Genomic DNA, 24855 nt, shown 5'->3' on the forward strand with positions numbered 1-24855 from the left:
AAATAGTATGCAGTAGTAAACAGTATTAAAGTAGTAGTAAACAGTATTGGTATGATGTGTGGTATGATGGTAAAATGTTCCATTACACACCTGAAGGCAGTTGAACTGGTCCTAATGCCTAAAATTGGTGAAATGTCCTTTCAATTATAAACTAGGTAGCAGGGCAGGATTTACGACTTTGCATGTCGCAGGTGGGTCATTACAACAGGCCCCAACCATAGATTGTTTTGCCCTGGGCCTTGGCAACAGGTTAATCCAGTCACAGTTTCTACCAGAGAACAACAGAAAATGTAAATATCACTTTCGCGGTTAAATGTAATCGCACCATTTGTTGTAAATAGGAGCATGTCTGGTTCTTCCAATCAGAAATATGTATTTTGGTGGTGTGATGACCATCACTGTGCAGAAAATGCATGTGCAGAGTTTGACCCTGTATCTACTGGAGGTGAAGATTTTCTCTGAGCTCACTTTAAATCTGACTTTAATGAGAGTACCAGTGGACATGAATTGTCACATCACATCAGACCTTGGCTCTGTCCTTCAAAATGTTCTAAAGGGGATTTCAATTTGATTTCTCAACAACCTGCTCTCATCAAGTTTTTTTTACCTCCACCAAGGAGACTACGTTGTCACCCTTGTCTGTTTGTTTGTTGGTTTGTATGTTTGCAAGCAAGAATGTGACAACTGAACAAATACCCATGAAACTTAATGGAAGGTTGAGGTGTGGATCAGGGAGGAACCCATTGCATTTTGGTGTGGATCTGGATCAGGGGGCAGATCCAGGATTTATGTTATCCTCTCTTTAGTATTGAAAAATAGGGAATTTTTTTAGGCAATAAGTCATTGATCTCAATGAAAAACAAACGGCACATTGAGGTAAAGGCTGTTTATGAGTGTGTGCAATTCACTCTACTGATCTATTTGATCCTATCTCTAAAAGAGAGCAATCTGAGATTCACCTTAAAAAAAAACAGCAATCTCTGGTGGCATTATCAGATAATTCTGTGTAATGTGGAAACCAAGTCACATACATTGAGAGAGAGGTTTGACCCAAGGATGACACTTGAAAAATAAATGAATCAAAAGTATTTATATATTCACATAGATTGGGATTTTTTGGGGCGATGGAGGATGGAGAGGCCCACATTAGTCTAACCAAGCATTTTAACGTTATTAAGTGAAAATTGCACCATCATGTATTAATCCCAGCAGATCATCGTTGTGGTGGGGGTTGATCAGCAGGTGGAGATCAGTGGAAGTGGAGTTGAGGAGCTGTGTTAAGGTGTTGTCACCTGTGCTTCCCTAGAGGATTTGGTGCGTGTGAGCTGCTGCCATTGTTGGAGAGAAAAACGCACAGATCTGCATTTTCTCCAGCAGGAAGAGAAGAGAAGTGAGGGCTGTGTGTGTGTCTGTGTGTGTGTGTGTGTGTGCACTTTATAAAGGTCATAATAGTACTAATAGTGTTGTTATTATCGCCTGTTGTGACGGGGGCGGGTTTAAGATCGGGGCACGCGCTGATTGGCTGAGGCGACGCTCCCCCGCCCCTTCCTCGTGTCACGATGGCTCCGTTTGGTGCGTGTGCGCATGCGCAGCGACCCCTCTCTCCTGATATTTTATTTACTCCCGAAACCCAAGATGGCTCCTGTGAACGTCTCGGTCCCATAGCAGATTGAGGATGCGAGGAGCTGCCGAAAAAGCTACTTTTCCGCCCCCGTCGCATCCCGTGGATTAGAGCCCGCATGGTGCGGAGGAGGCCCTGAGCCGTGAGAAGCACCGAGCAGCCGGCCGAGCTCCGTCTTCAACACACCGATCCGGAGCAGTTTCGAGAAGTAGCTCGTCTCCTCGCTGTCTGTCCGGAGCGAGGTTCAGGCAGGCGGCTCATCCAAATGGCCGAACCGAGAAAAGTGCAATTTGTCACCCTCTCGGCCTTCGCCGCCGGGGCAGCCGCGGAGTCCAGGAAGCGACGGCTGGAGGATGGGGCCGACGTCAGCTTCGGCAGAGCCGGGGAGGTCGAGGCGGCGACCGGGGCAGGAGGTGGAGGTGGCGGCGCTGCTGCGAGCAGCGACGGTCGCCTCGACCAGACCGACAGCGACGACATGGACAAGGCAGGAGGAGCCGAGAGCCGGCCGACGATGCGGCTCAACCTGCCGCTGTCCGAGCCCGACGACCGCTCCTCCGTCGAGTTTAATTACGGAGAACTCATCGGGAACCTGCAGGTAGGAAGCCGCCTGTGGAAGTGGAGTCAAAGAGGCCGAGAGGAGCTGGTTTAATGGCTGTTGGAAGTGTGAGGACTTGTCATTGCCGAGTGAGGAGGAGGAGGTGGTTTGAAAGTGACCATTAGTCAGCGGCACGGTGGTGTTCTGTCTCCACTCATGCGGAGAGTCGACTCTCGCTGTGTTTCTCCAACTTCAGCCGCTCTCTACCGCACCGGAGCCTTTTAACCAAACACCGCCTCCTGCTCCTTGTCATGCCGACATCAAGCGGATCCTGTGCCGCTACCTGTGTCCTGTTCACGCTGACTTGCCCAGCAACAGCCCGGTCACAGCCATGTCTGCACTTGGGAATGCCACATGCAGCCTGGCCCTGTGGCTGCGGGTGATAGATGAGAGAGCAGAGCCGATGATGGAAATACCAGGATGTAGCATGAAGGCAAATGTCAGCGCTCAGGCATCTGACACGGGCTCCTTCTCATCCTGCGCACTTTGTTTAGGGATGAAATGTTGTTTTATTCAAAAAGGAATTTAGATTAAAGAGGTCAAAAAAAAAAGTTTGTGAACCACAGCATAATCAAACATTTCTTATTGGAATTCATAAGATGATCATTTCTGCATCATGTTTGGTATATTTTGTTGTCCCTGGATTCAGTTATTTTAGGTTTCATGGCAATACTATAACTACTAATAATAATGATATTGATTGTTTTAATTATGGACTCAGCTGTTTAAAATTTATTGAATTAACATTTTGATGCTGTGCATGTGAACTGGATGTCAGCGTTTTTACAAATATACCACATGTGCAGGTTATTGAGGTTCATGGCAATAATAATATTATATAATAGTGGGTTTTCTTTGAGATATAAAAACATGCTCAGTGACACCATGCTGAAGCTGATGGTGTTTGACTGTGGCCAGCATTGAAACTGTTTAACCCTGTTAATCATTCTTTCGATCTTTAATATAAAATGTTCAATATTTGTTCCAGGCAAAGAAGAAACCTCCGAGTGTGACCTCTGTCCAAAACCCTAACGACCCCTTCAACGCAGACGAGAAAGAGCGGCTCCAGGTGGAGGCCATGGCGAAAAAGTTTGAAAACAAATATGTGAGTTTTTGCGTGTATAATCATCTGATCATGTTAAAATTAAACATTGACTAATACTGGATAAATCGACATCTATCTTTAGCTTTTAAAATTAGTTAAATATATATTTCTAATAAATACAACAAAAAATAAGATTGGGACATTTAACTCAGACAAATGTAATGTTGACACAAATTAACACTCAATTACTTGGCTGATAGCAATATATATATATATATTATACATAAATAAATAAATGTCTCTCACTGATATCGGCCTACATATTTGACTGGGCAATATCACTCAAGTTTTAGTTGTCTTCTTTGTACATTTTAGAAAATCGCTGCAACACAAGGGCCAAATGAAAAGGGCCAAACCTAAAAACAACATACATTTGAATTGAGAACTTAGTATTTGGGTATGTTCTTTTTTTTAGGGTAATATAGGGAAGAAGAAGAAGGACAGAATGCAAGATTTGATCGATATAGGCTTTGGCTACGACGACACAGACCCTTTCATCGACAACTCAGAAGCTGTGAGTCTTCTTTGCTTTATGATTTTTAACTTATGTGTGTATTTTTTTCCCAGTATGTCACTTTCATTTAGTCTGATATCTCTATGTAGTTTTTATGACATCGAACCTTCAGCTCTGTTCTCCCTCATTACCAGCTGATATATTTGCAGATATTACTCTCCCCTGGTTAAATGTTAATTTCCCTGCTTGCTGTTTTCAATAGTGCATTCATAGACACTTCTAAAGATAGACACGTGTCCTTAATTAAAACCAACCTGAGCTAAAGTCTAAAATCGTCTTCATGACTCATGAAAACATACGTGCTGCCTTCGTCCACACAGTGACATGTATTTGTTTATGTTTCAGTGTTTGTTGCTCAGCATTCATTGGATATCTGTCTATAATAGCTATGATAATGCTCTCTGTATTGATTCTCTGCCATAATACGATATTTGTTATTTTGTTTTGATAGCTGTTCTCTCTGCACTCTCCCATTGGCAGCGACTGTTTGACTCTTTTTCTGTTTGGATTTGCTCCATGATGGAAAAATGTTTTCATCTGTGGCCCGAGGCTCTGTGATTCTTCTCAGTGATATTATTTATTTTGGCGCCCAAGTCTTCAATTTTCACTGACCCGCAGACGAGCATGGGCTGCTTTCTGAAATCATGATGAAAAACATCAGTTACTCAGCATGTTTGGAAACAGGGAGATGATATACACATATCTTTTTTATGCAAGAGCATTTCTTGTCTCTTGGTGTCCAGTGATCTTATGCCACACACTGTCTTCTGTGTTGTTTTTCTCAGTATGATGAGCTGGTGCCGGCCTCCCTGACCACAAAGCTGGGGGGATTTTACATCAACACTGGCACGCTTCAGTTCAGAGCTGCATCTGAGTCAGAGGGCGAGGAGGACAAGGTGAGACTACACCTTTGTTTTTATTCATGCTTTCTTTTGTTAGAACTTTATTGAAGAGAAACACAAATATTCCTTGACAGCATCACAAATTATATATGATAGACTGATTAGTGAAAAATAATAAAGAAATGAATGGACAGTTAAGACGTTCCATCGTACCACAGGATTCCCCTCAGTTAGAGCGGTATCCTGCAATAGGTATTCATGCTTTTAAATGTTGACATTTTGAGAAAGGGTTTGTGAAAGCACGTATCTACAAGAAATAAGGATTACACATAGTCTGCTGCTTTACTGTTTATATAGAGTTGTTTCTGTCATTCACCTAATCCTCACTGATGTTAGTATGTTGTACATGCTGGACTCGTGTGTATGCGCCGTGTTAATGACTTAAAGTGGCTGTGCTCAACAACTGGTGGTGGCGCGATTGTCATGACAAATCAGTGTCATGCTTGGGACACACAACATATCTGGCTTTTGTGCCATGATAGCTATCAATTCAGTACTAAAGAGATGTACACAGGGGGAAAATCCACACACCAGGTTAGCCAGCTGCCTCTGCCTCCTATTTTGCATCAAGATGATTCAATTGGCCCGCACCTGCACTTGAAAGTTAGTTTAAGCACAATTTGATTGCCAATGACTCTGTTGCTGCATGAAAACGTATGTGGTTAGCAGCACAAGCCCCGGCACACATCAGAACCACAATGCAGTTCAGTAACACATGCCGTCATCCAAATCAAAGTGAATGAGCAGTGTTTCTCTTGACGCCCATAGTAACTTATTTTGTTACAAAAGTAAGGTATGCAATTATATTGAAGTGTATCTTTTTAATTCATGACATCCCATTTATATATCCTGATCTACCTGTGCCAAGTTCAGGACATTGTAATGTATCACAGAACTTATACATTTTTGGTTCAATGCCTAAACGCACCGTGAAATTCTTCTGAGTCCTGCGGAGACACAAGATTGTCTTCCCAACAAGAGCTTGATCTTCATTGATTTCAGTGAGATAGAGGTAGACGTTATCTTTCATAGCATCAAGAGGATTTTTTTATGGATAAATTGCCACACACACACACACACACACACACACACACACACACACACACATATTCACACAGCACTGTGTGTTTCTGAAGCAGAATTGATTGTTTTCCAATGTGCAATGTCGTCATCTGCTTAGACTTACGAAATCTATGTGCTCTTGTTTCAGAAACCAAATGACAACAAGGAACAGGTGATTAAGAAGAGAAAAAAGAAAGAAGTTAACAATCTGGAAGAGAAGAACTCGAAAAAGATCAGAGTACCCAAACAAGGGTAAGAATCATGGCTTCTATTTTTGTGGTTGTCTTGTGCCAGCTGGTGAAGGTGGATTTGTGCATTTAAGTTTTGGGCTTTATATTAATTAAAAGGAGGAATGAATGGCTCCTGAGTGGCTGAGAAAGCTGAAACTCCTGCCACGTCATTAAGTTCTTGTCATGAGGCCATCACTTTCCATGCATCTGTAAAATAGACCTTCAGGAAAAGAACTCTCACTTAATCAAATGCATAATTTCCACGAAGCAAAGCGACTGAAAACGAGTCCCTTCAAAATGTCAAAAAGCACACACACTGTAATGTAAATGGACGAGGTCCTCCTGTGCTTGAAAAGTCAACCTTTTGGACAGACATGGATTTGTAAGCCACTGTGAATATGTGATGACGCATTTGTCCGCTCTTTACTCCTGTAATAATCCACCACCCTGTGTGACATTATACTCCTCTGCCTTTGTGCAAACCCACTCATACATCTCTCATGAGGCAGGTATGCTGACTGTGTCTTGCTCTTCTCTGCTGTGACAAGCCAGAGCCTCCTTCTAGAAAACGGTAGTTGTGCTGTTATGAGATGCATAATATATATAGGTGTGTTTGTGTGTCAGCTCTCTCAGCAAGCTGCAGGTTAATCCCTCAGAATCCCCACGGTTCCATGCGCTTCCCGTGTTTCTGACTCGTCTTTGTCAGCGTGTGTTGACGCCTCAGTTTGCCATCTAAAAATGTGTGTTGCTGTATTCGTAGCAGGAATTTTATTTATTGTTCATCTTGAAATGTCTTAGTTCCCTCCCTGGGATTTTGAAGGTGGGCTAGCAGATTTATAAAAAATTTACAAGAGTGAAGTTGTCTGGCTCCAGTTCTCACACCTGCCCATTTACAACTGTTAACAGCAGCTGAATAATCTGTTAACCGATCAGAGGTTGAGGTGGACATCATCTTCCTGCTTAGCTTTTCAACTGCATGAATTTGTATGTATAAGTTGTTGCAAGTCGATTAAATCGATTGTAACATGTTACAGGACTCTTGTTGAGAACACCATGTTTTAATTGAGATAATAAAGCATTGTGTACTGCAGACAAGCTGTGTGACATGTTTAGTACAGGGGGACGTGGACTGAGGCTCATATTGCTCTGCATTCTCAAATAAATAGTATTAAGTGTACTTGCATAACTATCAACTTAGTCGACATAAAATTTTGATAAAAAAGAAAAAAAAGAAAAGATTTCTTAAGGCAAAAACGAAATCATATAACTTCTCCCAAAAAAGAAAGCAGCTAACATGGGTGTAGGTGCCAGGAATGAGTCTAAGAATTATTATGGGTTTGTTTTTTGGGGTATTATTTGATATTTATTGTTTATTTGTGATCATATTAATTTGGCAGGAAGTAGGTCACAGGATATGGTTTATATGAGCACCTGTCTACCGTTGTTTGCAGAGAGGGGGGTTTAGCTGTATTCTTTGTTTATTGCGAGGCTATTTTCCATTTGATCCCTGTGATTGCTTAATCTATGATCTTATGCAGGTTCCAACAAGTTGATCATCTTTTTTCTTTAATGCAAGTTAAAACTTTTTTTCCGAACTTTTACAAAAAAAATTCTATTCATGTATTTATTTATCCTTTATTTAACCATTAAGGTCTCAGTGGGATACATTGAGTACATTTAGATGAAACACACTAGTGAAAGCATCGCAAGGATTATTATATATCAATTTTATTTATATTCAATTTCTGCCAATAGATCCCTTTCACCTAAATCGTACACACTAAACGTTTAACATTTTGCTAAAAAAGAGGCTTTGTTGTGTTTCACTTCATCAGGGTGACAACTCTCAACCTCCATCGACCGGAGAAAAAGAAGAGGAAGAAGCTGATGAAGGACTCGCTGTATCTGGCAGCCATGCTCCGCCGCTTCACCCGGGAGAAGGAGGAGATGAAGAAAAGAAACCCCAGCATGGCTCACCCCAGTCTGGCAAGAGGCTTGGCTAACAAACCGCACTCTGCAAACTCTACGAACCAACCGTTAGCCTCTAACTCTGCCCACCCGCAGGGCAGCGCCGCCAGCAACGACCTCTCACTGGCAGACATCACCTCAGACCCTGCTGTGATGTCACTGCTGGGCTCAGCCAATGAGAAGGAGCTGCAGGATCTCCTCGGCGACTTGGACTTCAGCTTGTCGGACTCTGATCAGCAGCACGCCATGGTGGCGGCCAGGGAAAACGGCATTCTGGGAGTTGGTGTTCCAGGTCATAAAACAGGCGGAGGGGGCCAAGGGCGCAGCCTGGGATCCTCCAGTGGACTTTTTACTCCGCCCCCGCTGCCTGATGGACTGCCTGCTCCTCTTATTAAACGCATCGAGGACCTGCGGGCGGTGAGTCGACTGTAGCCTCGCTGTGTTTGGCTGCATTACCGAAGAAGCCTTTTTATTGAAGTTTAACACAAATGCCAGTCAGATGAGAAAGTGGCATAAAATGTGTTATTGTTATTATTCAGACCAATAAGAATAGTCTCTTTTTTATGTAACTGTAACAGGGCTGGAATTTATACTTTTGACGAAGTCTTCATGTTCTTGTTGCTCCTGTATCTCAGAGCAACATAGTCAAACTGTAGCTGAGAAATCTCTTCTAGTTGTTGGTAGAAATGTAAAGAGCGACAGAGAGAGGCAATTGAAAAGAGAGATGCAAGTGAGGGATTACTGAGGTGATAAAGAGTGAGGAGGAGAATTAAACAATGGAAAGTTAGATTTTTCTGTTGCTATAGGTAGGTAGCATAGAGGAAGGAGATCGTCACTTCACCTGACCTGTAGTTTGGTTTATTTTGATTATTATTGTTTTACAATGTAGCTGCTAACGTCCATTCACTATTCACTTAGGAGCTGTCAACATGCAGAGAAGAACAAAAGCAAAACATGTGTTGCCGCAAGTCCTTTATTGTTTCAGATGAATAAGAAAAAAATCCCTTCAGGCACTTGATGATGCCCCACTGTTTTATACAGATCAGGACACTTCCTGTGATCAGAAGCTGGATTTAACAGTATTTTAAATTTTGATTATGAGCTAAAACCATAAATTTACTGTACAAAAAATCCTGTGGCTTCACACCACAAGTGAACCACACAGAGTTCCCTCTAAAGCCTTTTTCAAACATGAGATCGGAAAAAGATAGTTTCTGGAATTTGTCTTTCACATATGAACAATGCAACAGAAGATTGTTCGGATCAGACGCATTCACAACAACTGGAAAATGTCCACAACATTCAGCCAAGGGGTGTTGTCTTGTAGAGCATACAGGAGACGGAGCATAATGTTTTTTGCGGCAATCAGGTGTTAAGACACAACATCAACCTGCCCACTCTCTCATGGGCAATTTCCCAAACATTTTCCTGCTGTACTGTCCCATGGGTTAACTCGTACATTTCAAGTGACTCCTACATTTGCGTCCTCACAGATGCAATTTCCCAAAATTTGTCTGGAGTTCAGTGCAATCCTGAAAGCAGCTTAAAGTGCTAGTTCGCCCCAAAAATGAAAATTCACTTATTATCTTCTCCCCACTATGCCCATGAAGGGGCGGGTGAAATGTTTGAGTCCACAAAACCCTTTAGTAGTTTCAGCGGTAAACAGTGTAGTCAAATCCAATAAAATTGGTGACCACTTCTTCAAAAGTAAAAAATACAAAAGAAAAACATCATAAAATGCCTCCATACTGCTCCTGTGGTTGCATCCAAGTGTCACAACATTCAAATTTGATTTGAAATGGCATCATTTACACCATATTATAGCCTAAATGTCTGCTGTGATGCATCGGCATAGTAGTGAGTAGATAATGAGTGCATTTTCATTTTTGGGTGAACTATCCCTTCAAGTGGACTGAGACCTCCCGGTTTCCTCATTTAATCTGAGTTATGGAGAACTTTCTCAGCAGTGCAGAGTGGACAGAGTGTATTTATGAGATGTATAGTTTAAATTAGAACTTGGTGTATAAGGTCAGGATCAGGCAGGTGGATAAGAAGTATTTGTGTCTGTCGGTAATGTGCTCGGAGGCTCAGCTCCACAGATATATGTATATTTATATGTGCTGTATGGAACAGTGCCGTTTGCTGACTCAACCCTTTCTCCCACAGGCCTCAAGGCAGTTTGATCAGGAGGGCAGGAAGAAATTTTTCACCCTGGACATGAATAACATTCTCCTGGAGTGAGTAGGACAGCTTTTAAATCACAGTCAGCCAAATCACAGCTCTCACTCTCTCCTCCTCCCTTTCAGTCTTTCTCACTCATTTTCAGCAGATTTCCCTCCTCACCTCTCCAGCTGTCCCTCAGTGTTTCTCCCTTTGTCTGCGTTAATGACATGCTACTCATTTCCATTCCAGTCTTGTTTCTCCAACTTTATTTATGTTCATCCTCCTCCTCCTCACTCCTCCGTCACTGCCCTTCAGTCCTCGTTTCCTCTTTTATTCTTTATCTCCCTCACCACATCCCGTCCTTTTATTTGTGTTTCCCTGGTGTACCCAACCATGCTGACTTCTTCCTTCTCTCAGTATCGAGCTGCAGGTCCAGGAGCAGCCTCGCGAGGCGCGTTCAGACATCTACTTGCACATGGAGGCATTTGTGCCGTGCAACAAAGAAGCCCTTCTCAAACGGCTGAAGAAGCTCAGCCTCAACATCCAGGTGAGTGTGGAATCCCTCCACATCACATTGATTTAGGGTTCGGTGTAAAACAAATCTTTCCTGCAACTGTGTGTTTGATAGCTTACTAGTCACTAGAAGTCAGATTCAGGGAGGGCTAAATCCTCTGTACATAAGGAAGGTATCAGAAGTGCAGTCTCCAAATGGATTCATGTATCATTACATCTGTTCAATTTTGTAGAGGATTAGAATTGAAGCTTTGCAAGAATAAAGTCCACATTCAGTGTAGAGAGGAACAATTATCTAAGATTAGACATTAAACCAGTGGTTAGCAACTGGTGGATCGCAGGCCAAAACTGGGCTGTGAGCAATAATATCTGGCCTGCTAGGTATTTTTTTCATATTTTTATTATTTTGTGTCAGTCAAACACTGACACAAACATTCACACGTACTGTAGGTGCTGATATCAGTCACGGCAGAAACATTCATAGAATCAATTATTTTTCAGGGATTTTGCCTACAAAGTAAAAGTGTGAAAATGCTAGTTTCTGCGTGCAATGCTTTATTTTGGGCTGAATTAAAGCGCTTTTCATCTAAAAGGTTGGTCTGAAGATTGTGATGCTCTCTAATAAGACGTCTGAAACAGTGGCCAAACTGTGATGGACCCCTGGTATCTTTCGCAGTCTTCTTGACATCTTTGTAGGGATCTGACTTGAGCTCTTTTCAAAGTTTACCGTTCACATATACCATACTTTGCAGGAGATTGTCTGGGTCAGATGCGTTTACAACAACAGGAAATTGTCTGGAACATTCAGGCAAGGGGAGGGACTTATGTAGTGCATGCATGAGGCCAAACGTGACAGACAGACAGCCCTTCTAGAAAATTTCAGGAAAATGTCTGGATTTACACCAGTGTTGGTTTGTTTTTATTGTCTCATTTGGCAACAAATTGATTCTTGTCTTTGTCCACAACATATCGGCTCCTTGGAAATTTTTCACAACAAACACATCACTCCATTTTCTGATTTTGTATTTCATGTTTTTGAGCAGTTGGATTGCTTTGTTCAGCTCCTGTGGTCAATCCCCAAATCTGATCCTCTAGAGTCTTCACATTATTTTTGTTATAAAGCTTTATTGCCAGCCACCTTCTCTGCCTCAGTGGTTAATGTGCAGGGATCTCAGTGTCGCCAGACAAGTGCGACAACGACTGGCTCTGACAAACAGGCTTCCAAATGTCTTTTGTCATGGACCATTCAAGTTAAAGTAGTTTTCCTTAAACTTTCTTTTGTTTATCTCATTGTTCTTTTTCTTTTTTCACACTGTTGCTGTTTTTACCTGTTCACTTCCTCCTCACCCTGACTTCTAACTCTTCCTCCTCCTCTCGGCTCCCTCAGGATGACCGAGTACGGGCACCACTGTTGCAGCTGAAGCTGGCGGTGTGCAGTGTGATGCCAGAGCAGATAGCGAAATACAACATGGACTGCATGGCCAAGGTTGCAAAGTGAGTAGCTAATTTTTCCTTTCAGAAAACAGTTGAGTAAACAACTTTGTCTTGACTTTCATTGTCTACTGCTTCTTTCCTTTTTAACTAGTTGAAAAATCACATAAAAAATTAAAGTTGGACATTTGTTCAAGTAAATGTTAAGAGAATAGTTAAAAATTGTATTCGAATTTAAGCCCACATGTTTTTTGCAAGCTTGGTGTCTTCATAATTATTTTTTATCTGGACACCCAGACCATACAAACACAGGAATGTATTAATTTCCAATAAGTTTCTTCAAGCATTTGGTTTGTGTATGTGTGTTTGTATGTTATTGACTGTGTGTGTCTGTCCTGCAGGCAGCAGTCGGAGGAGGGAGATAAGAACGGCTCCGAGGAGGAGGATGAGGAGAAACCTGGGAAAAGGGTGATGGGCCCGAGGAAGAAGTTTGTCTGGGATGACAAACTCAGGTAAAGATGTAGCTGCAGTTTGTGTTTGGCACTTGATGATTTGACACTCTATTCTGAAGTGTTCTCTCAAACCCTCACTTTTATCTTTCCTGTCACCCTCCACCTTTGTAAACCTTTCAGATTCCTCAAAGTTACTGGGATGGAGAAAATTAGGGTCTTGAAAGTTATGCAAATCCATTAGGGGTGTAATTGAGTAAAACTGTTAGTATAAGTGGGTGAAGTCTCAGGATAAACATCCTCAGGAAAACCTGCTATAGTTTTGTATAATTTTTGAATATTTCAACAGCATTGCTTCACTTTTTATGTATAAATCCATGACAGATTTATTTCTTCAACAAACAGGATCCTTATTGTCACTGAGAAAGTTCCTGAATTTTATATCCACATGAAAGTGGAAATATTGAATAAAAAATCAGTGAAAAGACAAAAACCTTTTACAGCTACTTTTCGGTCATCATCCATTTTCTCAACAGCGTTGAAATTTTAGGACTTTTTTTCACAAAGTGATTCTCACACTTGAATCCCTCCGTCGTTATGTGCTCTGCACCTGCAGCCTAGTTTAGATTGTAATAGTCTTGAATGTGTTTCATTGGAGATGTGTTTCTTTGCAGGAACCCACTGTGCAGCCTGGTGCGAGTGAAGCTGAGCTGCTACGACATGGAGAACCAGTGCTCTCTGTCTGTGGAGGAGTACCTCAAGGCCTTCTTAGAGAATGAGGTCAAACCACTATGGCCCAAGGGTTGGATGCAGACCAGGTCTGTGTGTGTGTCTGTGTTTTTACTGGCTCAGACTAATTTTTCATCCTTAGTTTCTATAGAAAATCATTTCAACCGAGAATGGATGCCTTGTAGGTGACCCTAACTGGGCATGGTTATTAATGGCTGTTTGTATGATCCTGCTATAATTAATCTGAAATTTAATTGCTATAATTTATTTCTGGAAAGCTAAGGCCTTAGACTTCATCATGTTTTATGCTCATCAGGTCATGTAAAGTCTGGTAACAATGGGTTGTGGCACCGGGGGATTTCCCTTATCTGCCCACAGGAGATTAATGTTTGCATGATCCTGTTCAAACCATAGTTAAAAATAACTAATGTTGTGTTAAGATATATTTTCTTTTTATATTCAAATGTGTTTTGGATCAAAATTATTTTTAAATTATAATATAATTTCAATGCTTTTCCTATTCATTGAGGTTTATGATTTCAAAACCTTTAAGCTTAGGTTGTACAGAATTGAATCATTTGAATCATTTGAATGATGAGTGATGAGGTGTTAAAGAGTAAAGTCTTGCACTGATACAACACTGGAAAACATTAGGTTAAGAAGTTCCATTTAGAAATTGAATATAGAGGCTGTGACTGTTGAGCTCAATTAACATTTTCATTTTTTTTTTAAATGTACATTTACCCTAGTTGCTGATTCTTAAGTGCAGGTGTTTGGGAAGTGACTGAAATGGCAGCAAAAACAACCAATATACGTTTGCACATTAAGCATTGATAAAGTTCTGCAAAGGAAACAGGAAGAAGTATACGATATAAAGAGTTCAGCACATGGATCCTTCCAAGGTTGTACAGAGCTTGTACACATAAGTCAAGCTGCGTAATGAGATCAGAAGGTAGAATCAATCGATAGTAAAACGTCAACAACCGCAAGTGAATGCACTCACTGTCTGTTCACTCTTTTTTCTCAACAGTTAAAAGTGTTCTTTGTGTTTCTTCTGCTCAGGATTTTGTTTAAGGAGAGTCAGGCTGTTCACAGTCACCTCACTGGAAACCTGTGAGTATGAACTTTATCTCAAACAGCTAGTGTTTCCTCACTCACACAAACCACTGTGGGATTTTTCAGAGACTGAACTTGAATTCAAAGTGTAAATGGAAAAAAGGCTGAATATTTATCTTCTGATGTTTTTTTCAGTGTCAAAAGGAGAATGGTACCTGGGCCCAAGGCCAAAGCCAAGGTGAGTGATAACTCAGACCATGTTCTGTATGTTATCTAAAAAGTATCACACCGTTGTATCACATTTGCTCAGTTCTGGATACAGACTAACTCTGATTAATTTCATATAATATTACAGCCTGTAGCCTACTTCAACAGCTCTTGTGGCTCATTTTGTATAATGCACATTTCCACTAGTTTCAGCAGTTATACAGAAGAGCCATGTTCTACTCACTCTGTTTTTTTGTACATTAAAAGCCTAACATAAAATGAAGGCTATAAACATTTTCAACAAGGCAACAGATAAACCTTGTTGATGCTGATTTGAGTTTCTTTAACTGATGAACAAAATAAATCAGAAACAAAAACCTATTTTTTTCTGATGGTACTGAGGTAAACTTGAGAATAAACTGGTCATTCTCTTTGTTACTGATGCTCAACAAACCTCTTCTGTTCGTCAGGAGGGTCTCTGGATCCACAAACCACCTTTCACCATGATGTCCACACCATCTCTGTCCACCTCCACATCCGCTTTCACCTCCAACCGCCAGCCCCCCCCCTCCTCCTCGCCCTCGGAGCCCATCTGTCTGTCGGACTCCCTGGATGAGGATCTGACCGCTCCCTCTCTGGACTCCATCTCCCACGCTCTGGCCCTCCTCAGCAATGCATCCAAGGGCCTTGGGCTCTCTGACAGCCCCTTGTCGCCCCCACCCCTGCAAATCCCCACCACCTCTCCCCCTCCCGTCACCCCTCACTACCCTGCAGCGTCTCAGCTCTCTGCCTCGGTTACATCCACGACTCAGCATCATTCCCTTTCTAAGGTGGAAGCCGCTCCACTGGCAGCTGGGTCTGCTGGGAATTTACCAATAACAATAACAATGCTACCAAGCTCCTCTTCTACCTCCTCTTCCTCGTCTTCAGCTGTTTCCTCCATGGGTCGCGTGCAGGCTACAGGCCTGTCATTGGCTCCCAGGACTACAGATGCAGCCTATGGTCCGATCAAAGGATCCGCCATCGTGAGTCAAACCCAGAATCAGAGACACGTTACCTTGGTATCACCCAGTCACAGAACAAGCTTAATGATGGGCGGGAGTAGCAAAATGCACCTACACCCCTCCCCATCACCTCAGAGGCAACGGCCTCCGCCCACAGCTTCCCCTCTGCTGCCCCCCCTTCAGAAGGGCTTTGTTAGCCCTGTGGGGATACTGGGAACTATGGGAACTATGGGAACTCTTCAAGGACTGGCTAAGAACAGTGCCAAAGCCGGTAGCATCAGCAGCAACGGCAGCGCCGTGAGCAGCAGCATCACACCTTCTTCCTCTCCCTCATCCCAGTCCCGCTCCAACTCTACCTCCCACCCCAGTCTGCAGTCCTTCTGCCCCTCCTCCTCAGTGGTGTCCTTGCCATCCCCCATCACCCATACCTCACACTCCTCCCAAGCTAAATCTCACACACACCACCAGTCCAACTTCATCACGCCCATGCAGGCCACCCTCACAAAGTCCTCCCACAGCAGCAACTCCTCTTCCATCATCAAGCTCACCCCTAGGCCACCTGCACCCACTCCACCTCCATCCTCCTCCCCTTCCCCTTCATCCTCGCCCTCGCTCTCATATGGCCATCGCATAATCACCAATCAAAATCAAAAACACCCGTACGCCCCCAAAACCTGCAGGCTGCCCTTCACAATGTTGGGCAGTGGGCAGATGAAGCAGACACAGGGCAGTTGTAGCTTTGTTGGAGGTCAGAAACCTCAGTCCTCCACGAGCAACAGTAGCATCAACAACTTCAACAACAAGGGAGTGGTGTCAGTTGTCTGCAGTCGCCCGGACAAAGCACCAACGTCTTCTTCACCTTCAGTCTCAGCCAATCATGGGCCGAGGCAGAGGTTGGCAGGTGGGGTCAACTCCGGCTCGAATGCGGGAAACGGCTGGATGGCTTCAGGAACTTTGGCCTCGTCCTCCACAACGTCACACCTCTCACAGGTTAGTGTTCATTCTAATGAGAAGAATAGGAACCAAAGTACAAGAGAACATCATCTGACCGCATGTGGTTTCTGCAGGTAACCACAGCAGGCACCTCCCTCCTCTGCAGCCCCTCCACTCTGCCCATGGGCTTTGGCATGTTGGGAGGCCTGGTGCCCGTCTCACTACCCTTCCAGTTCCCCCCCTTGCTCAATTTCAGCCCTCCTGGAGCCCCAGGGGCTGCTGGCATGGGCGGGGCCCCCAGCTCCAACTCAGGATACCCCCTATCACAGAGCGACCTAATTGGTGAGCACACCCAAGTCACATGTAGGGATTTCTCTTGGAGTCCCGTAGTAAAAAGGGTTAGATATTGTATTTGATGATAGAATTGTTTCTGGGCTGTATTCTGCTGTGACTTATCTGCTGTGAAGATTTATGAGAATATACTGAGTATGAGGCAGGATGGTTTTAACCATAGACAGTATATTAAGATGGACGAGAAGAATGCTCCCCAAGAACCACCACTGTCTCTCACCTTTGTTCTCTCCATCTTTTGTGTCTGTCTCCGTCATCTCAACCGTTTGTACTTGTGCTCCTCGCTGCCACTTCACCTTTATCCCCTCCTCTCTCTCTCGTTGCTTCCATTTCAAACCCCCCGCCCTTATTGTTGTTGTTCTCCCCTCTCATCTGTCCATCCTTCCCGCTATCTCTCCTCAGATCTGTATAAGAGTCTCCAGTCAGGGTCGCAGGCTGCCTTACCTCCTCACTTGCAGCTTGCTTTCTCAGGTAATTTGCATTTCTCCTCCTCGCCCTGACCTCGATCTGTCTGTGTCAGGCCGACCTGTTGTCCCCTGCTAAGCTGCTGTGTTGTTTGTGTGTCTTTGTTCTTGCTTCAGTGTGTGTTGTTGTTGCCATGCATCTGGCTTGTCCTCTGTAGCTCTGGCTACAGTTGGTAAATCACTCAAACAACCACAAAGATATATCGAATAAAAATAGATGCAAAATGCCAACAAAGACTGAAAAATACCACACAAATGGCCAGAAGTAGCACAAAGAAATGCAAAATAAATAGAAATAAATGACCACAGATATAAATTAACTTTGGACGACACACCCACAGACTCGTAACAAACACTAAGAGCCTTTTACTTGTCTGTGCCTCAGGGACAGTTTCCCATTTACCTGTTTACATACTGAAGGGTTTAAAATTGATAACAATAAAAAATATTGATCAATACATTTTCTTTCATAATGAACTCGTATCATAAATCAACGTTTAAGCTATTGACGACTTTATTTATTTTTTATTTAGAGCACTGATAAGATATGCTGTGAATGGGAAGCTTTAAAGATAAAATAAACTTGTCATTGCCCTCTGGAGGACAAACTGTATCAGAGACATTATTTCTTATTGCCTTAAATTACTGTTTAACATTGTACACTGCATACAGTATAGCATGTACTAGTATAATAAATGTATTTATATACTGGTATTTATGTGTTGTATAATATGTGTTTCTTACAGGAAAAAAAAATAGTTATTAATATGAAATCTGCGTCTTTCTTCATGCAGATGCGAACCAAAGCCAGGGAGGAGACGTGAAGAGGAAATCCCACTGACCAATAGCAGCACATTAGACAGAGACCAGTGGGGTGACATCACCACCTCCTGGACACTTCCACCAATAGAAATCTTCACCTAGAGTGACACGGTGATGTGGTATGAGGGGGGCGGAGCTCCACTGCCTCTTTTAAAAATGGACCTATAGGAGAATCCGTTTATCCTCGCTACAATGGCAATGATGAATTAATGTAACTGTATTTTCTAATGAACCGGGTATGAGAACAAGACGGCTTGAATGACGAGAACACTTACCTTTTGTTCGGCTTATTTTTGTTAAATTCTTTTTGTCGACATGTTTACATATGACAGACCTTGATCACTGTGGAATGAGCGTCTGGTGGCAGTACAGACGAGAGTAGTAGTACGCTACGTAATATAATTTGTATTTAAGCTTATGCTGAGTAACAGGACTCTTGTCCTTGCAGTTCAAAAAGAAAAAAGAAAAACAGACTGAATAATGATTTTTTTATTTTTCTGTCTGTTGTCTCATATTTGGGACTTTGTCGTGTCTGTAGAAATTTTGTTGGTCACCTCTGCTCCCACAAATGACTGTTAAGTAGTAGCTTAAATTAATATTGATAAATTATTTGTAATTTACACAGGGACAACATGTTATTGTGTGTGTGTGTGTGTGTGCGTGTGCGCTATAGAGAGCTAGCGAGCGAGCATTGAAGTTGATTTGAATGTGTGTATGTACATAAAAATACACAATATACTGTTAATTTTTTTCCAGATAATTCTGTATAAAAGGGCAAGGATGTGTAAACCCCCCTTTTCACAATAACGAGCGAGTGTATCTGATGCCCCTCTCTCGCTCAGTGTGTTTTTGGTGCTGTTTAATCACACTGGACCTTTTCTGGAAAAAAGACTTGAATTGAAAGAGTTTCGGGCTCCTCTTCTGGAGAGAGGGGCTCCCTGTGAGAGAGGGGGGAACGTCAAGATTGTAGCCTACTTGAATTGTTTAATTTTTTTCTTCTCTTTTTTTGTGATTTAAGATTTTTATTTAATTTCTCTGCTTATTGACTCAAACCAACTAAATATAACACAACGCCTTAGTTTGTATTGATAAAGTATGAAAAAGATCTATGCAGGACTGTAAAACGCTCAATGCAAAAGTGCAAGTTGTCGCTTGGCTTTCAACCTCTACTCAACTTGTCAGCACGTTTTTTTTGTTTTTGTTGAAGTTGTGAATGTTTGTAGATGATCTTGTTGTGACACTTGAGACTCCTTCATTTCTCACGTGTGTTCAGACGGACAGGGAAGTGAATTTTAGAAACGGACTGTTTGCACGCAAGATCACGGGAAAGATGCGATTAAGTACAGCGTGCAATTTGGCCTCAAGAAGTGTCTGTGTGAATTAAATGTTTCTGCTTTATGCCACATTGACACGCTAGCGCTGCTTTTACGCAATGGCAGCAGAAGTGTGCGAGTGTTCACGCATTATTCCAATATACCCATGTCAGCGACTTCATGAGCTCACAAATCAAGATGCTGTGTCATGTAGGGCATGACACAGCAACATGGCCTACGATTATATCGATGTGACGATGAATGTCACATCAAACAAATCTGAGGTCCTCATTGTGCTTACACAATGCATCAGCATTCTATTGATGTATTGAATCTATTGTTTTGCCCATTGACAGTAACTGTATGTTACTGTATCATTAAATGTGGTTGCGTAAAAATGGCGATGTTAAGAGGCCATATTTGTTTGTTTTCAGGCTCTTACATATCGGAGCAAACTCGGATGTATCAGAGCTTTCAAGGAGAAAATTTGTTTCCCAGTTTTAATTACATCTGCGAGTAACGAATGTTTTTTACAAGTTGTCACTTGTAAACTCTACGTCATGTCTACGGCTACCTAGACCAATTAGCATATTTTGTTCAAGTCGTACAGTGACGATAATATTAGCTGAATGTGCCAACAGTCTGTCGATATGTTGGTTACAATATTTTCACAGCGTTAAGCGGAGATATTGTGAGGAATAAGTTAGGGATTTAAACTTATTTCTGACGCTAATGATTCAGCTAATCTTACAGAAGCAAAACAGTTATTTATTTTTTCATGTCTGGTTAAACTTAATATTGAACTGCTAAAAATGACAAGTAGCTAACTAATATGAGGCTGGAGTAATGTGTGAACATGTCCATCCAAAGTTTTGTTTTTCATGAGCAAAGTCTTTTTGCAGGTCTTTATAAAAATACTTTAACACACAGAAACGAGAACTAAAAGAGAGAACTTCTAACAGGAAACAGAGTTTGGCAGCTGAGTCAAACACAGACGCAGATCAGCTGAAATGGTCTCTGCGTATGTTGGTGACAAGCTTACAGCGAAGGTCCTGGCGGCTGTAAAGAAAATGCTAACACTCCAAACTCCAAGCAACAATTCCCCTCGCTGTCGGTCTGAACACCGTGATAGAGAAACCTTCCTTCTGTTAAATACCTCCGTTAACAAAACCGTTCTTCCTGAGTCTCTCCTACTTCTTCCCCACCTCCCCCATGTGTGTTGGACCGACCCGCAGCGCCGAGAACGACGCCAAAGATTGCTACTGTTGTCCTTTTTTAGATGGGGTGTTGCTGGTCAGCATGTGTGAGAGTATGTGAGAGTATGTGAGTGTGAGTGTGTGTGTGTGTGTGTGTGTGTGTGTGTGTTTGTACGTACGTGATTTGACTTTCCTCCCCACAACTGTAAACCCATGAGTGTCCTTGTGAAGTCGTGTCTGGAGCAGTGGGTGACATCTTCTAAATTGTGCTTTCTTTCGGGGGTGGGAGGAGGATATAAATGACATTTCATGGTTAACTGGTTATTATAATTTAATTTGGTCTTTTGTAGATTATTTTTGTGTGTCAGTTATGAAATTAAACAAAACAGGTGGTTTTCACGATGACTTATTGACTTGTTTCTTTACAAAGCCTTCAGACCCGCACCTGCTTTTTTCACATGCTTTCCATTGGCTGGACTGGATGAGGTGGGTGGGGCTATGTGAACCGCAAACACCTTTAAAGGGCGCCAGAGGAAAAGGATTTGAGTGTTGATGATTTTTTTGTTTCATTTCAGTTTAATGTTTTCTAGTTTAATGATGTCTTGTATGGAAGAAAAAAGGCTTCTAGAACATAAACACTGGAAGGCCGCTCCCCTGGAGTTACGGTGGCTCTGAAGTGCAAAACAAAATGACAATTAATCCCACCTTGCTGCAGAGGGCGGTGCTGCTTGGTAAAAGTTATATAGTATTGCTTTAAATATCAGAATTTCCTTTTATTTTTTTAGTTATGTGATCATATTGTTTATATTTCACCTTATTAAACATCTCTTGTCTGCTTCTATAACAGAAGCACAGATTCTGCTTCCTGGCGCAGGTGTCAGTATTCAGCTCCAAAAACAAACGACAACAGCATCGCAGCTACAATGAATGTTTTTATTTTCCTTTTACAAAAACAAAGCAGAACAAAATAACCATATAGAAATACAGATAAACAAGAAATAATAAGGTGGGGAGTATTTGCAATCCAATGCGTGGTTGTCAACATCCAGCTGGATAATAATAATAATGAAAGTGAGTTATGTACTTGTGGATGTTAAAGCTTCCAACCAAATGGAATCCTGTGCAGTGCATCGCTTCCCAAAATAACTTCCAACACTTACCTGCGAGTGGTTACAGAACAAAATAAAAATGTTTTTGTTCAAAAAGAAATTTGAGACGTGCAGCTGCAGAGGGCTCTGCTTCTCCTGTAGTTAATCACAGCACTGTAATACTAGTTCTAACAATGTAGTTTTTATGAACATAACACAGCGGATATGATAAGAAGCACGGCAACGATACAAAAAAATTGTTTGGACTGGAATATTTTGCCCCTTTATGTTCCTAATTAGTGTCTAAGGCACTTTTAAAGAAACATAGTTTTAGTGAAGGGCAAAGGGTAGACCAGCCTAATCGCCGTATTCAGAAAAAAAATGAAACCAGGACGTAAAACAGCTGAATGGTAGATGGATACGGGTACAAATCCCCTTCCACACAAACCCTATAGTGGTTCGACTGATTCACTTTCAACAAGAGCCTGCTTTCACCTCAGTAACGATGCAAGTGAAAGAGAACTTGGGCTCAAGTTGGGAGGAAAGAATAGAAGAAACTTCCTGTCACTACCTGTCTGTCAGTCGTCTGAAGTCAGGCTTCAACTCGCACAATCATAGCACAGACGAGTCCCATTGTGTTCATCTTTACGATTTATTATAACAAACGTGTCACAGAGCTGCAAATTAAAGGTTAAAATCCAAGGGCACAAACCGCTCACCTGGTGGAGGAGGAAACCGTGTGGAGGCTCGAGTCCTCCGCAGGTTCGGCTCTCTCTCTTTCTCTCTCTCCCCATTTAACTCTGTCCGTTCAATAAAGGCTTAATGCCCACAAAATATCTGAAAAAGTAAATAAATCCAGGTAAATTTGAAAAACCCAAAATGTTATTGAATTCTGTTCTGAAAGTATTTCTAAAATCCTAATGACTAATCCAACCATCTGGATGAAAATGTATTCTGCACGGTAAAGAAGTCAGGATGGTGGCGCTGACAACAAAACTCCTGTAACAGTGTAGTGTACAGACTAAAATGATCAAAATCTCTTTAGAAGAAATTGAGATTTGAGTCTCCACATCTCCATGACAACTTCAGCACTAATGCACATTTTCATGTTTCCCCTATATTCTAATCATAAATGACGTTGGTCAATTTTTTTAAATTTTGCTTAAATTTAAAGCAGCACAATGTCGTTTTTTTAACCTCAAGATAAAGGCTTTAAAATCATTTTGATGGTACACAAATATAAAGTAGGTGGAATGGTGTCTCTATCACACCTGAAGTTACGCTCTGTAACTGGTGTAACCATGCAGGATCGTTTGCAACAAGCTACACAGCAAAAGACAAAGTGACATTGTAAGAAACAGAGTAAGACGGAATATCAGACGGTCTTTTAGCGGTCTCTCGGTGGCGAAAGCTAAAAGATACAGAAGGTGCCAACCTGGTTGATCATCTGTAGGGGGCGCCAGGCGAGCTACACAAAATAAAATATCATCAGAGGATGGTAAAAAGATTATGGATGTTTTAACATGTCCTTGTCCCGGTGCTGCTGATGATCTGTGTGTGTGTGCGTGTGTGTGTTTGTGAGACAAAGAGAGAGAGAGGAAGTGTTCACAGCTCTACACTGAAGCAACGCCCACAACACTTAGATCTTTGTTGTGTACAATTTTTATCATTTATGAAACGGGACAAATGTAGTATATATGTAGTGCATATAACTGGTATTAGCCTATACGCAAGGCCCCCTTGATGCTTTCAACTAATCAAACTATGCAATATATTTTTAGAATATCCTGTAACATCACTCTACCTTGTCAGTTTTTATGGTTCTTTAGCTTTTGAGGTTATCACAATTCTTACATTATATATACATACTTTGTTTGTTTGAATGAGAAAATAGTCACAACTTCGGGAAAAGGTTAAAAACCAGTTTCCATGAAATATTGAAAGTTAAAAAACAAATCTTTGAGTGCTTTTAGACATCTCGTCAACGCTGACTCATGTTCTAAATGTTATCATGCGACGAATGGAGTATTTTTATCCAGATGGTTAAACAAGAAAAGAAACTTCAGAACAGATGTTAAGTGCTAAACAACCTTTTAAGTTTTAAAAGATTGCCGGGAATTTATTGACTGACTCAGCTCTGTGACGTGATGGTTATAATACAAACTGGGACACAAACACTGAAATGTAGTGAGAAGATCATTATTATTAATCAGTCTCAATTTCTAATCAAAGTACACATGTAAATCTAAGCTGTAACTATTAGTGTCACTGAGTGAGCACTTTAGTGTTTCCAGTAAGAGCTTTTTTCCCCTGTTGGTTTCCAGTTAAAAATTCAAACATCTTCATGTGCAGTTCTGTGCATTTTCCAGAATAACCAGTCGGTCCAAACTGGATAATGAGATACTCAATAACCAGTGTGGTCAACAGTGCAGAGCAGTTAACCTTATGAGCTCTGAGATTCTAACTTAAAACCTCAGTGAGACATTCCTTCGTTAATCGTTGAGATGAAGTAACAGAGAAAATAAAACACCTTTTTGTCACAGTAATACATTTTCAATTTAGTCCACTTTGTTGTATTGCAAGCCCCGAGATGTTAGTAGTTCCTGTAGTGTTGCAGTCCGTACATCAGAGGGTGAAGTTGTGATGCTAAGAAGATACATGGCTGACAGATGAACCAGGACTAGCAGCTTGCTGAATGAGAGCAGAGTAAGGCAGAAATGTCCGTTTGCCCCTGTGACACTCCAGGCCTGGGGGTTTTACTTCGGGGGAGGGCGGTGGTTTTTCCCTGCAGTGTTAACTGATACAAAAAGGGCAGAGTCGCACTGCCGGGGCACTCTGCCGAGGATCACTTGGTGGGGGGGGGGGAGTGGGCCAAGGGTCACAGGTGAATTAGGTGAACTGGAGGTGGGGAGTGACAAGGGAAAAGCGAGGACTGAGTGTAGCTGGAATCACTCGGCGTTGGGGGTGGGAGTCTCGTTGAAGTCGCTGGCACGGCTGTCGGCGTCGTCGTCCGACATGTCGACGGAGGCACCGTCCAGATTGAGGTTGCGGCGGCCTGAGCGGCTGGAGGAGAAGCTGCTGACCGGACCCCCCCGCCTGGCCAAGAGAAATCAATTGAAAATCTTAAACCTCTGCTGCA

General features: G+C 42.1%; 2 protein-coding genes across 8 annotated transcripts in view; one reads left to right on the forward strand and one right to left on the reverse strand.

Annotated features, from left to right (window-relative positions):
- The first annotated feature begins 1635 nt into the window (after positions 1-1635).
- ubn2a (ubinuclein 2a) lies at positions 1636-21027 on the forward strand. 2 transcript variants are annotated; one of them, XM_061091788.1, is made up of 17 exons: positions 1636-2216; positions 3205-3321; positions 3737-3835; positions 4621-4731; positions 5948-6051; positions 7865-8414; positions 10164-10234; positions 10578-10707; positions 12061-12167; positions 12506-12616; positions 13228-13371; positions 14345-14395; positions 14534-14576; positions 15016-16539; positions 16617-16824; positions 17236-17304; positions 18092-21027. In XM_061091788.1, the coding sequence occupies exons 1-17, from the start codon at positions 1887-1889 to the stop codon at positions 18136-18138; spliced, it is 3816 nt and encodes a 1271-aa protein (XP_060947771.1). In that variant the 5' UTR covers positions 1636-1886; the 3' UTR covers positions 18139-21027. The 2 variants fall into 2 exon arrangements, with proteins under 2 accessions (XP_060947771.1, XP_060947778.1); XM_061091795.1 differs by lacking the exon at positions 17236-17304.
- A 3637-nt stretch (positions 21028-24664) lies between these two features.
- The window catches only part of myh10 (myosin, heavy chain 10, non-muscle), a 44097-nt gene continuing 43906 nt past the window's right edge, over positions 24665-24855 (reverse strand). For all 6 annotated transcript variants that reach the window (XM_061086184.1, XM_061086200.1, XM_061086208.1 and 3 more), the window contains one exon: positions 24665-24812. In XM_061086184.1, coding sequence (XP_060942167.1) covers positions 24665-24812 — 148 coding nt within the window. The remainder of the gene's footprint in view (positions 24813-24855) is intronic.

The sequence above is a fragment of the Limanda limanda genome, chromosome 2 (genome assembly GCF_963576545.1).
Source record: "Limanda limanda chromosome 2, fLimLim1.1, whole genome shotgun sequence".
Taxonomy (NCBI): Eukaryota; Metazoa; Chordata; class Actinopteri; order Pleuronectiformes; family Pleuronectidae; genus Limanda; species Limanda limanda.